The sequence below is a fragment of the Erithacus rubecula genome, assembly GCF_903797595.1.
Source record: "Erithacus rubecula genome assembly, contig: scaffold_464_arrow_ctg1, whole genome shotgun sequence".
NCBI lineage: Eukaryota > Metazoa > Chordata > Aves > Passeriformes > Muscicapidae > Erithacus > Erithacus rubecula.
This window is the reverse complement of record NW_027635875.1, coordinates 55796-68421: the sequence shown is the minus strand read 5'-3', so window position 1 is coordinate 68421 and position 12626 is coordinate 55796. Positions and strand designations below refer to the sequence as shown.

The window sequence follows — 12626 nt, the reverse complement described above, 5'->3', positions numbered from 1 at the left end:
TCCCTGGCAGGAGGAGAAAGGCACCAAAGCCCTGAGCTGGGCGGGCAAACCTCTCCCAGGACTGACTCACAGAGGTGTGGGACCTTTGCCCAGCACCCTGTGAGGGGACGTGGGCCCTTTGGGAGGCGGCTGCTCCTGGGAGCCCTCCTCTCCCAGCCTTTTCCAGGCTGCTCGGCCGTCCCTCGGTGCCAAGGCTCTCTGGCCACGACCACGGGGAGCGTGTGGGGCACTCCGGGCACAGGGCACCAATGCTGGCAGCGGGGAGAAGGGAGACTCACCTGGCCAGCAGCCCCACTGCATAGTGCTGGGTCTCAGCACAGAGCAGGGTGTCCCAGACCCGCCTGCGCTCCAGAGCCACCAGCTTCTTGTCACAGCCCAGTAGGCAGAGCAGAGCCTTCATGGTCTGCACTGCAAACCTGTGGCCAGAGCAAAGGCCAGGTCACGCTGGGAGCAGTGACCCTGGCCACAAGGGCATGGGAAGGACAGGGTGACTGGGACCTGTTGGGCTTGCTGGGAAGGCGGTGTTCCTCCCGGCACGCTGTCCAGAAGTTCTCAACATCCTGTGGCATCTGCTCTGTGGTGCTGAAAATTTGGAATAGCAGAGCCACGAAGACACGGGCAGAATATGCGGCCATTGTGTGGTGCCACTCGGGCATGTGGACAGTCACCCAGAGCACCAGAGTTGCCTGCAAAAGACAGAGCAGCCCGAGGCAGTGCTCAGTGCCGAGGTGCCCGTGTGGCAGGGCCCCAGGGGAGACGCAGGGGGAGCACCCGGCCTGCTGCCCCTGAGCCTGTCCCTAGCCCAGCCTTCAGCCCAGTGCCCGAGGCTGGGAGCTGCAGGGCACTGGGCAGAGCATGGAGAGCTGCTGGAGAGGGGACCTGGAGGGCAAGCAAAGGCCAGTGTCAGAAACTCACTGCCAGTGCAAAGACGGCCTCGTTGTCCTCTTTGATGAAGAACATGCTGTACACTGGCCTGTCTTCCATCACGAAGAGCAGCTCTGGAAGCACCTTCTGCACTGCTGGTCCCGATGAGCCGATGGTTTTCCACATCAAGACAGCAGCTCTGTGGGACCAGAGCTGTGCATCAGTACCAAGCCCCATGCAGCTGAGTGGGGCCAGGTGACAGTGCCCCCCTGCCCTGAGGGGCAGGAAGGGAGCACGGCAGAAGGATCAGCAAACAGGGTGGCTCAAGGGGCCCAGAGCTCTCTGAGTGTCTGGCAGACCCCACTGGACAGGCTGTGCAGGGCAATGGCCCTACAGGCCAGTGAAGCCTGAGCTCTCAGGGCACCTGTGCCGCATACCTGTCACACAATGGGGCACAGCGCAGGAGGCTCATCACCACATTAGCTGGGTGTTCTTCAGCCAGCCTCAGGAGATCATTTTGCAGCCCAGCATCCACAGTTCCACAGGACACGAGTCTCTGATGAATGTCCCTCACCCTGTGTGGCACCTGGAGGGGGCACAGGGAAGATTTGGAGTGCTGTCCATGGGAGCCTCTGGCCCCGCTCACTCACCAGATCGCCCCAGGGCCGGATGCGCTTGACGGCCACCTGCGAGCCAAGGGGCAGCAGCAGGCTGAGCTCGCTGCCTGGCACGCCGCGCTCCAACCTCCCCTTCCTCGTCTTCTTCTTCCTCCTCCTCCTCCTCCCTCTTTCTCCCTCCTCCTCCGCCCCTGCCACTCACCGTGGTGCCGTTTGCGAGCCGGGTGACCGGGAAGACGCCGCCAAAGCCGCCGCTGTCCAGCAGGGAACCCATCCGGTACCGCTCCTGCAACGCCTCCTGCGACTCCCCTGCGGGCGACACGCGGCTGTCAGCGCTCGGCCCGGGGCCAGACACGGCCCCCGAGCGCCCCCCGAGCGTCCTGGGCCGGGCATCCCCACCCGCCCCGGGCCCCGGCGGAGCTCGGGCTGAAGGAGCCGCAGCGGGGGCGGCGGGAGCGGCCGCGCCGTGTGTGCCCTCTACGGGGCCCGGGAGGAGCCGGGGCTGGGGCTGGGGCCGGGGCTGGGACTGGGGATGGGACTGGGGATGGGGCTGGGGCTGGGACTGGGGATGGGGCTGGGACAAGCGGTGCCAAAGAGAAGTGATGCCCAGCCAACAGCGCCACAGCCAGGACAGCGAGAGCCGGGCAGAGGCAAGACCGGGGGGGGATGGGCGGGGCCGGGGGCGGGGACGGCGACGGGGCAGGGGCAGCCCCGCCCGGGGCCGGGGGCGGGCTCGGAACATGGCCCGGAACGGGAAGAGGGGAGAAGGTAAGAGAGGGAGAGGGTCGGGGAAAGCGACTCCGAGGAAGAGAAGGAACAAGAGATCCAGAGGATCTGTAGACTCGCTGCTGCCGCCGCTGCTGCCGCTGCTGCTGCCGCTGCTGCTGCCGCTGCTGCCGCTGCTGCCGCTGCTGCTGCCGCTGCTGCTGCTGCCGCTGCTGCCGCCGCTGCTGCCGCTGCTGCTGCCGCTGCTGCCGCCGCTGCTGCCGCTGCTGCCGCTGCTGCTGTTGCAACTGAACCCCCGGGGCCGTTTCTCCGCGTGTTCGCTTGTCCACGTGTCCGTTCCACGCTCGCCCCACTCGCCCCATGGCCGAGCCCCGCGCGCCCCGGGGGCAGCCCCTGAAACTGTCCCAGCACGAGCCGGGGCCGCGCCGGGGGCTCCCCACAGAGCCGGGGCCGGGCCGGGGGCCGGGGCACCGGCCAGAGGCGACTGCACCACACCGGGAGCCTGAGGACGAAGGAGAGATTAGTTAACTTGATCCACTGTGAATTGAGAAAGCGAAATGACTTTTCATTGGTTTCCCGAGCTGTCCATCACTCAATCAGCTCTCCGATTGGTCCCCGCAGCTCACAGGGGAGGCCCCCAGACGCGGGACAGCCCCTCCCACTCCCCGGCCTCACGTTGCTTCCCTCAGGCGAAATCCGCCCCTCCCCCAGCACGCGAAACCCACACAAAGACAAAAACAATAAAGAAAAATATTCTTATCTCCGGGTACTTGAAGTTCAGCCAAGAGCACACACTAACTCAGACAAGACTTCCCTAAATGCATCAACATGTTGAGTATTCATTGACAATTCCCGATGCGCTCTCCCGGGGTCCCTGCGGGGGTTCCACCCGGGGGGGGCTCGGACGGGGCTTGGCCCAGACCCCCCCCGGGACCCTCCCCAAAAAACCGCCCGGGACCCCCCCAAAAAACCGACTGGGACCAGGTCAGTGACTGGGGGAGGGTACCGGCTCTTTTTGGGGGGTCCCGGTGTTTCAGGGGGGTCTCGGTATTTTTTTTTTTGGGGGGGTCCCGATATTTGGGGGGGTCCCGATTTTGGGGATTCTCGGTATGGGGGGGGGGGGCCCAGGATTGGGGATCCCGATATTGGGGGGGGGTCCCGCTATTTTTGGGGGGCGAGTCCCGGTATTTGGGGCGGGTGTTGATATTTGGAGGGCGGTCCCGGTATTTGGGGAATCGCGACTGTTTTGGGGGTCCCGGTATTTGGGGGACTCCCAATATTTGGGGGGTCCTGGTATTTTTTGGGGGGTCCCAGTATTTAGGAGGGGGGGTCTCTATTTTTTTGGGGGGGTTCCCGATATTTGAGGGGGTTCCGGTATTTGGAGAACTCCCAATATTTGGGGGGTCCCGGTGTTTTTTTGGGAGGGGTCCCGATATTCCGGGGAGGGGCAATATTTGGGGGTCCCGGCTCTTTTTGGGGGGTCCTGGAGTTTGGGGGGTTCCAATATTTGGGGGGGGTCCCGATATTTGGGGGATCCCGGTAATTTTTGGGGAGGGGGGGGTTTCGGCTTTTTTTGGGGGTTCCCAGTATTGGGGGGGGCCTGATATTTGGGGGGGGGGGGGTCGCTCCTGTTATTTTTGGGTTCTCGTATTTTTGGGGGGTTCCCTCTATTTTGGGATTCGTTTTTGGGGGGGTTCATTATTTTGGGTGTTTTTAGGGTTTCCCCTATTTTTCGGGGGGTTCTCGCTATTTTTGGGGGGGGTGGTCTCTGTATTTTTGGGGTTCCCAGGGTTTATTTTGGGGTCCCTGTGCTGCTTTTGGGGTTCCCTGTATTTTTTGGTGTTCTCTCTGGTTTTGGGGTTCTCTGTATTTTCGGGTTCCCTGTGCTGCTTTTGGGGTCCCCGGTGCAGTTTTGGGGGTCCCTGTGCTGATTTTTGGGATCCCTGTGCTGATTTTGGGGTCTTTGTTTTTGGGGTTCCCCCGCTGATTTTTGGGGTTCTCACTGTTTTTGGGGTCCCTGTGTTTATTTTGAGGTCGCTGTGCTGATTTTTGGAGTCCCTGTGCTGATTTTTGAGGTCTCTGTTTTTGGGGTTCTCTCTATTTTTGGGGTCTCTCTGTATATGGGGGGTCTCTGTGTTTTTGGGGGTCCCAGTGTCTGATTTTAGGGGTTCCGGTATTTTTTTTTGGGGTCTCAATTTTTGGGGTCTGTGGTTTTTGGGTCTCTGTTTTTGGGGTCCCTGTGTTTATTTCGGGGTCTCTATTTTTGGGGTGTCTCTGTATTTGGGGGTGCTCTGTATTTTTGGGGTTCTCTCTGTTTTGGGTTTCCCGTGTTTATTTTGGGGTCTCCCCAGGCCGGGGGGCGGGGCCGGCAGCGCCGGTGCCCGTGAGCCGGATGGGCCGGGCAGCGGCCATGGGAGGGACTGGGGGAACTGGGAATGGGAACTGGGGAGACTGGGATGGACTGGGAGGGACTGGGAATGGGAAATGAGGGAATTGGGAGGGACTGGGGGAACTGAGGGGACTGGGAGGGACTGGGAGGGACTGGGGGGGACTGGGAATGGAAATGGGCGAACTGGGAGGGACTGGGGGAGACTGGGAGGGACTGGGGGAGACTGGGAATGAAAATGGGGGCACTGGGATTTTGGGGTCCCCCATTGGTGTCCCCCACCTGCCCAGTTTGGAATGGGGTCTGGGGTCTCTGGAACTGGGTCTGGGGTCTCTGAAATTTGGTCGGGGGGCTCTGTTTGGAATTGGGTCTGGGGTCTCTGGAATTGGGTCTGGGGTCTCTGGTGTCAGTTTTGGCTCCCCCAGGGCTGGCGCTGGAATTGGGTCTGGGGGCTTTGGCTGGAGCCGCCCGGATGCGGCTGTGGAGGCAGGAGCAGCGCCAGGCTGAGTGTGAGACCCCAGACCCAAAATCCCCCTGAGACCCCAGACCCAACTGGGGACCCCCAAAATCCCCCTGAGACCCCAGACCCAACTGGGGACCTCCAAAATCCCCTCCAAATCCCCACCCCCCCACCAATTTTGGGTCCTCCCCTCCCCAGTTTTGGGGTCCCCTCCCCAAATTTGGGGTCTGTCTCCCCAATTTAGGGTCTCCCTTCTCCCCAATTTTGGGGTCTCTCTCCCCCCAATTTGGGCCTCCCCCCTCCCCAATTTAGAATCTCCCCCCTCCTCAATTTTGGGGTCTCTCCCCCCCCCAATTTGTGTCTCCCCCTCCCCAATCTGTGTCTCCCCTCCTCAATCTGTCTCCCTCTCCCCATTTTCAGGATCCCCCTCCCCAGTTTTGTCTCCCCCTCCCCAGTTTGTCCCCCAGGCTCCCCCCTGCTGTCAGCAGCCGCTGCCGAGCGTTTGGTGCCGCGCTGAGCCGGGCCAGGGGGGCGGCGCTGAAACTGGGACAGCTGCTGAGCATGGCAGGTGGGACCCCAAAACACCCCAAAATCACCCCAAAATAAACCCAAAAATATCCCAAAATAACCCAAAAACCATCCCAAAAATATCACAGAAATATCCCAAAAATATCCAAGAAATATCACAAAAACACCCCAAAGATATCCCAAACTGGGAGAGCTGCTGAGCATGGCAGGAGGGACCCAAAACACCCCAAAACACCCCAAAAACATCCCAAAAACATCCCAAAACCACCCCAAAATATCCCAGAAATATCCCATAAACATCACAAAAATATCACAGAAATATCCAAATCACCCCCAAAACACCCGAAAATAACCCAAAAACCATCCCAAAATCACCCCAAAATCACCCCAAAAATATCACAAAAATATCCCAAAAACACTCAAAAAAATCCAAAAAGCATCCCAAAATCACCCCAAAATATCCCATAAACAACCCAAAAAACATCCCATAAACAACCCAAAATCACCCCAAAAATATCCCATGAACACCCCAATAAATTTCTCAAAATCACCCTACAAACATCCCAAAACATCCCAAATCACCCCAAAACATCCCAAATTTATACCAAAACCACCCCAAAAATATCCCAAAACAATCCCACAATCACCCCAAAACCACCCAAAAAATATCCCAGAAACGCCCCAAAATCACCACAAAACACCCCCAAAATATTCCAAAATACACCAAGAACATCCCATAACCCCATAAACCACCAAATGCCAAAAACTCCATAACCCCAGAATCCCATAACCCCAGAATCCCATAACCCCAGAATCCCATAACCCCACAATCCCACAATCCCATAACCCCACAATCCCATAACCCCATAATCCCATAACCCCAGAATCCCATAACCCCACAGTCCCACAAATCCCACAATCCCATAACCCCACAATCCCATAACCCCACAATCCCATAACCCCACAATCCCACAGTCCCATAACCCCACAATCCCACAATCCCATAACCCCATAACTCCACAATCCCATAACCCCATAACCCCACAATCCCATAACACCACAGTCCCACAATCTCACAATCCCATAACCCCACAATCCCATAATCCCATAACCCCACAATCCCATAACCGCACAATCCCATAACCCCACAATCCCACAATCCCATAACCCCACAATCCCATAACCCCACAATCCCATAACCCCACAATCCCATAACCCCACAATTCCACAATCCCATAACCCCACAGTCCTGCACAGACTCGTTGGTTCTGACCCCACAGCTGCAGCAGATCCTGGTGCGGCTCCGGCAGAGCGCAGAGCCCATGCCGGGCTGGCAGACCCGGGTATGGGACTGGGGTTTATAGGGTTTTTATAGGATTTTATTCGGTTTATAGGGTTTTTGTAGGATTTATTGGGTTTATAGGGTTTTTATAGGATTTATTTGGTTTATTGGGGTTTATTTGGGTTTATTGGGGTTTGTTGGGGTTTGGCTCCGGCAGAGCGCAGAGCCCATGCCGGGCTGGCAGACCCGGGTAGGGGTTTGGGGTTTTTATCCTGTGTCAGGATTTGGGACCAGCTCCTGGAATTCCAGGATTCTATGGGGCTTTTATAGGATTCTATACGATGTAATGTGATTTTATGCTAATTTATTGGATTTTCACCGGTTTTTTTTTTAATTTCCATAATTTGGGGAATTTTTGGGATCCCCAGGCTGTGCTGGAGCAGAAGCTGGGCCGGGATTTGGGACCAGCTCCAGGAATTCTGGGATTCTAAGGGATTTTTATAGTTTTTAATGTGATTTTTTGAGATTTTATAGTATTTTATAGCTTTTAATGTGACTTTATGTTACTTTTTGGGATTTTCACCTGGCTTTTTTTGGAATTCTGGGATATTTTGATAATTTTGGGAATTTTTGGGATCCCCTGGCTGTGCTGGAGCAGGAATTGGGTCAGGATTTGGGATCAGCTCCAGAAATTCCCGGATCCTATGGGATTTTTATAGGATTTTAATGTGATTTTATGATAATTTATTGGATTTTCACCAGGTGTTTTTTGGAATTTCGGTAATTTTGGATATTTTTGGCATCTCCAGGCTGTGCTGGAGGAGGATCTGGGCCCGGGCTGGTGGGAGCAGCTCCTGGAATTCCAGGATTTCCCCGGGGCAGGTTCACCGTGCGCGGCTCCGCGACGGCCGCCAGGGGGCGCTAAAGGTGCAAGTGGGAATGGAAGAAATGGAAATAAAAATAAAGTAGAAAATAAAAATAAAAGTGAGAACAAAAATGAGAATAGGGATAATAGTGACGGGGATGGGGGGATTTGGGGAGGGAAATGGAGAATTGGGGGGGGGGGGATAGGACTTTTGGGGGAAAAATGGGAATTTTGGGGGGAAAAATGGGAATTTTTGGGAAAAAAAGCCTCAGGAATTTGGGGGAACTTTGAGGGGAAAATGGAAATTTTGGAAGAAAAACAGGAAATTGGGAGAATGTGGGGGGGAAGTGGGAATTTTGGGGGAAAATGGGAATTTGGAGGGAAAAAATGGGAATTTTGGAAAAAACCTCAGGGATTTGGGAAATTGGAATTTGAGGGAATTTTTGGGGAAAATGGGAATTATGGGGGGAAAATGGGAATTTTGGGGAAAAAACCCCAGGAATTTGGGAAATTGGGGGAATTTGGGGGAAAATGGGAATTTGGAGGGTAAAATTGGGATTTTGGGAGGGGAAAACGGACATTTGGGGGGAGAATGGGAGTTTTGAGGGGAAAAATGGGAATTTTGGAAAAAAAGCCCCAGGAATTCAGCAAATTGGGGGAATTTGGGGTAAAAATGAGAATTTGGGGGGTGGGGAATTGGGGGAAAATGGAATTTTGGAAAAAAAAACCCAGAAAAATGGGAAATTAGGGGAATTTTGGGGGAATAATGGGAGGAAAATGGGAATTTTGGGGGGAGAATGGAGATTTGGGGGGAGAGAAAGGGGAATTTTGGAGGGAAAATGATAATTTGGAGGGGAAAATGGAGGGGGGAAATGGGAATTTTTGGGAAAAAAAAACCCAGTAAATGTGGGGAATTTGGGGGAAGAATGGAGATTTTGGGGGGGAAATCGAGATTTTGAGGGGGAGAAATGGAAATTTGGGGGGAAAATGAGAATTTTGAAAAAAAACCACCCAGGAATTTGGGAAATTGGGGGAATTTGGGGGGGAAAAATGGGGGATAAAATGAGGGGGGGGGAATGGGTATTTTGGGAAAAAAAAACCCCAGGAAAATGGGAAATTAGGGGAATTTGGGGGGAAAAATGCGGGAAAAATGGGAATTTTGGGGGGAGAAGGGAGATTTGGGGGGAGAGAAATGGGAATTTTGGAGGGAAAATGATAATTTGGAGGGGAAAATGGTGGGGGGGGGAAATGGGAATTTTTGGGAAAAAAACCCAGTAAATGGGGGGAATTTGGGGGAAGAATGGAGATTTTGGGGGGGAAATCGAGATTTTGAGGGGGAGAAATGGAAAATTTGGGGGAAAAATGAGAATTTTGGAAAAAAACCCCCAGGAATTTGGGAAATTGAGGGAATTTGGTAAATTGGGGGAATTTGGGGTGAAAAAATGGGGGATAAAATGGGGGGGAAATGGGAATTTTGGGAAAAAAAACCCCAGAATTTGGGAAATTGAGGGAATTATTAAATTGGGGAAATTGGGGGGGGGGGGGGAAACGGGGGGAAAATGGGAATTTTTTGGGGGAAAATGGGGTGAAAATGGGAATTTTGGAAAAAAAACCCCAGGAAATTGGGAATTTGGAGGGAATTTGGGGGGGAAATGGGACTTTTTGGGGGAAAATGGGGATTTGGGGAGAATTTGGGAAAAATGGAATAGGAACTTTGGTAAAAACAGGAATTGGGGGATTTTGTGGGGATTTGGGTGGAAATTTTGGGATTTGGGATGGGAGTTTGGGGACTGGGGCAGAATTTTGGGAATTTGTGCAGGGATTTTTTGGAATTGGGGCAGAATTTTGGGAATTCAGGCTGGGAGTTTGCTATTTGAGTTGGAATTTTGGGAATTGTTGCAGAATTTTGGGGTCTGTGTGGTAATTTTGGGGTCTCTGGGATAATTTTGGGGTCTATGGGGTAATTTTTGGGGTCTGTGGGGTCATTTTGGAGTTTGGGGTGTGATTTTGGGGTGAGTTTGGGTCCCCCCAGTACCCAGGCGTCGCTCGCAGCATCGGCAGCGACATTGAGAATCTGCTGACCCTGCTGAGCCTCAGCCCGGGGCTGCCAAAAGGTGACAAAAACACCCAAAATCACCCCAAAATGGCCAAAATCACCCCCAAACCAGCAAAATCAGCCAAAAACCAGCCAAAATTACCCCCAAAACAGCCAAAAAATCACCCCGAAATGACCCTGCTGAGCCTCAGCCCGGGGCTGCCAAAAGGTGACAAAAACACCCAAAATCACCCCAAAAATGGCCAAAATCACCCCAAAACCAGCAAAATCAGCCAAAACCCAGCCAAAATAACCCCCAAAACAGCCAAAAATTACTCCAAAATGACCCTGCTGAGCCTCAGCCCGGGGCTGCCAAAAGGTGACAAAACCACCCCAAAAACGGCCAAAATCACCCCCAAAATGGCCAAAAACACCCCAAACCAGCCAAAACCACTCCAAATACCCCAAAATCAGCCCAAAACCACCCCAAAAACTGACAAAACCAGCCCAAAAACAACCAAAACCGGCTAAAATAATCTGAAGTCACCCAAAATATATTTTTTTAAATAATTTTTCCCTCAATTCCTGGTTTACAATTTTTTATAATTTCCCCAATTCCCAATTTATAATTTTTTATAAATTTTCCCCAATTCCCAGTTTATAATTTTTTATCGTTTCCCCAATGTATAATATTTATAATATTTATAATATTTAATAATATTTATAATATTAATAATATTTTATCATCTTCCCCAATTCCCGGTTTACAGTATTTTGCAATTTCCCCATTTTTATCATTTTTTCAATTTTCCCATTCTTATAATTTTATAAATTTTCGCATTTTTATCATTTTTAAAGTTTTCCCACTTTCCTAATTTATTTACAATTTTCTTATTTTTGCCATTTTTTACAACTTTCCCATTTTTACCATTTGTTACAATTTTCCCATTTTTAAAATTTTTTAAAATTTTCCCATTTTTATAAATTTTTTTCAATTTCCCTGTTTTTACCATTTTTTAAAATTTTCCCATTTTTATCATTTTTTACTATTTCCCCATTTTTATAATTTTTACCATTTTTCCATTTTTGTCATTTTTTGCAATTTTCCCATTTTTATCATTTTTGGTAATTTCAGTATTTTTATCATTTTTACAATTTTCCCATTTTTATAATTTTTTACCATTTTCCTATTTTTATAATTTTTTACAATTTTTCCATTTTTACAATTTTTTGCAATTTTCCCGATTTTGTGATTTTTCAGATCTCTTCCCCATTTGGTTATTTTTATCCATTTTTACAATTTCCCCCATTCCCGGTTTTTCCCCATTTCCAGGGCCGTTCCCCATTCGGTTATTTTTATCCATTTTTACAATTTCCCCAATTCCCGGGTTTTCCCCATTTCCAGTGCTGTTCCCCATTTGGTTATTTTTATCCATTTTTACAATTTCCCCCATTCCCGGTTTTTCCCCATTTCCAGGGCTGTTCCCCATTCGGTTATTTTTATCTATTTTTACAATTTCCTCAATTCCCGGTTTTTCCCCATTTTCAGGGCTGTTCGCGGTCGAGCTCGAGCGCGGCTCCGGGCGGGAGGCGGCGAGCGCGCGGCGCTTCCGTTGCGGGACCCGGATTGGGGATTTTGGGAGGTTTTGGGATTTTGGGATTTTTTTGGGAGGATTGAGGGGTTTTATGGAATTTTTGGGGGAGGTTTGGGGAGATCTATGGGATTTTTTGTGGGATTTTTGGGGGATTTTCGGAGTTTTTTGGGGGGGGTTTTGGGGATTTTTGCGGGTTTTGGGGGATTTTTGGGGATTTTTTGCGGACATTTTTAGGGGGAGGTTTGGGAGATTTTGGAGGATTTTTGGGGAATTTTTTGGGGATTTTTGGTGTTTTTGGGGGGAAGGTTTGGGGGTTTTAGAAGGATTTGGGGGATTTTTGGGGAGGTTTGTGGGATTTTGGGGGGTTTGGGGGATTTTTTGGGGTTTTTTTGGGAATTTTTGGGGATTTTTGGGGGAAGGATTGGGTGTTTTAGAAGGATTTAGGGGATTTTTGGGAGAGGTTTGGGGATTTGGGGGGATTTTGGGGTTTTTTTAGGGCATTTTTTGGGATTTTTGGGGGATGTTTGGGGATTTTTGGGGGGATTTTTTATGGGGAGGTTTGCAGGTTTGAGAAGGATTTAGGAAATTTGGGGGGATTTTGGGGGATTTTTGTGGATTTTTTGGGAGTTTTTGGGAATTTTGGGGATTTTGTGGGATTTTTGGGGGAGGTTTGAGGGGGTTTATGGGATTTTGGGGGGGATTTTTGGGGGGATTTTTGTGGACTTTTGGGGGATTTTTGGGGGATTTTTTGGGGGTATTTTTGGGAATTTTTGTGGATTTTTGTGGATTTTTGTGGATTTTGGGGGGATTTTCTGAGGATTTTGGGGGATTTTTGGGGATTTTTTTTTAATTTTTGGGAATTTTGGAGGTTTTCAGGGAAATTTGGGGGTTCAGGGATTAATTTTGATGTTTTTTCAGGGGTTTTGGTGCAAATTTTGGGGTTTTTTTTGGTGATCTCGGATTTTGGGGTGCCCCAGGTCCCTTTTGGGGGTCACCCTTTTTTCCGGGTGCGGTTTTTGGGTGGATTTTCACCATTTCTGAGTCATTTTTGCCATTTTTGGGTCATTTTTGGGTGGATTTTCCCCAGGTTTTTCGGGATTTTGGGTTAATTTCTGGGGTTTTTTTGGTGATCTCGGATTTTGGGGTGCCCCAGGTCCCTTTTGGGGGGGTCACCCCTTTTTCCGGGTGCCGCGTGCTGCCCCAGGAGCGGCGCGACCAGGTGGGGGAGGGGCACCCCAAAATTTGGGGGGTAGGGGGGACCCCAAAAT

General features: G+C 51.2%; 1 protein-coding gene across 1 annotated transcript; it reads right to left on the bottom strand.

Moving 5' to 3' along the window:
• Nucleotides 1-274: 274 nt before the first annotated feature.
• On the bottom strand, nt 275-1755 carry LOC306816250 (maestro heat-like repeat-containing protein family member 7; the record flags this gene model as incomplete). The annotated part of the gene is made up of 6 exons (XM_079332720.1): nt 275-416; nt 499-686; nt 916-1063; nt 1302-1450; nt 1515-1550; nt 1684-1755. 6 exons carry the CDS (start codon nt 1753-1755, stop codon nt 275-277), a joined length of 735 nt encoding a protein of 244 aa, XP_079188846.1.
• Nucleotides 1756-12626: the final 10871 nt, after the last annotated feature.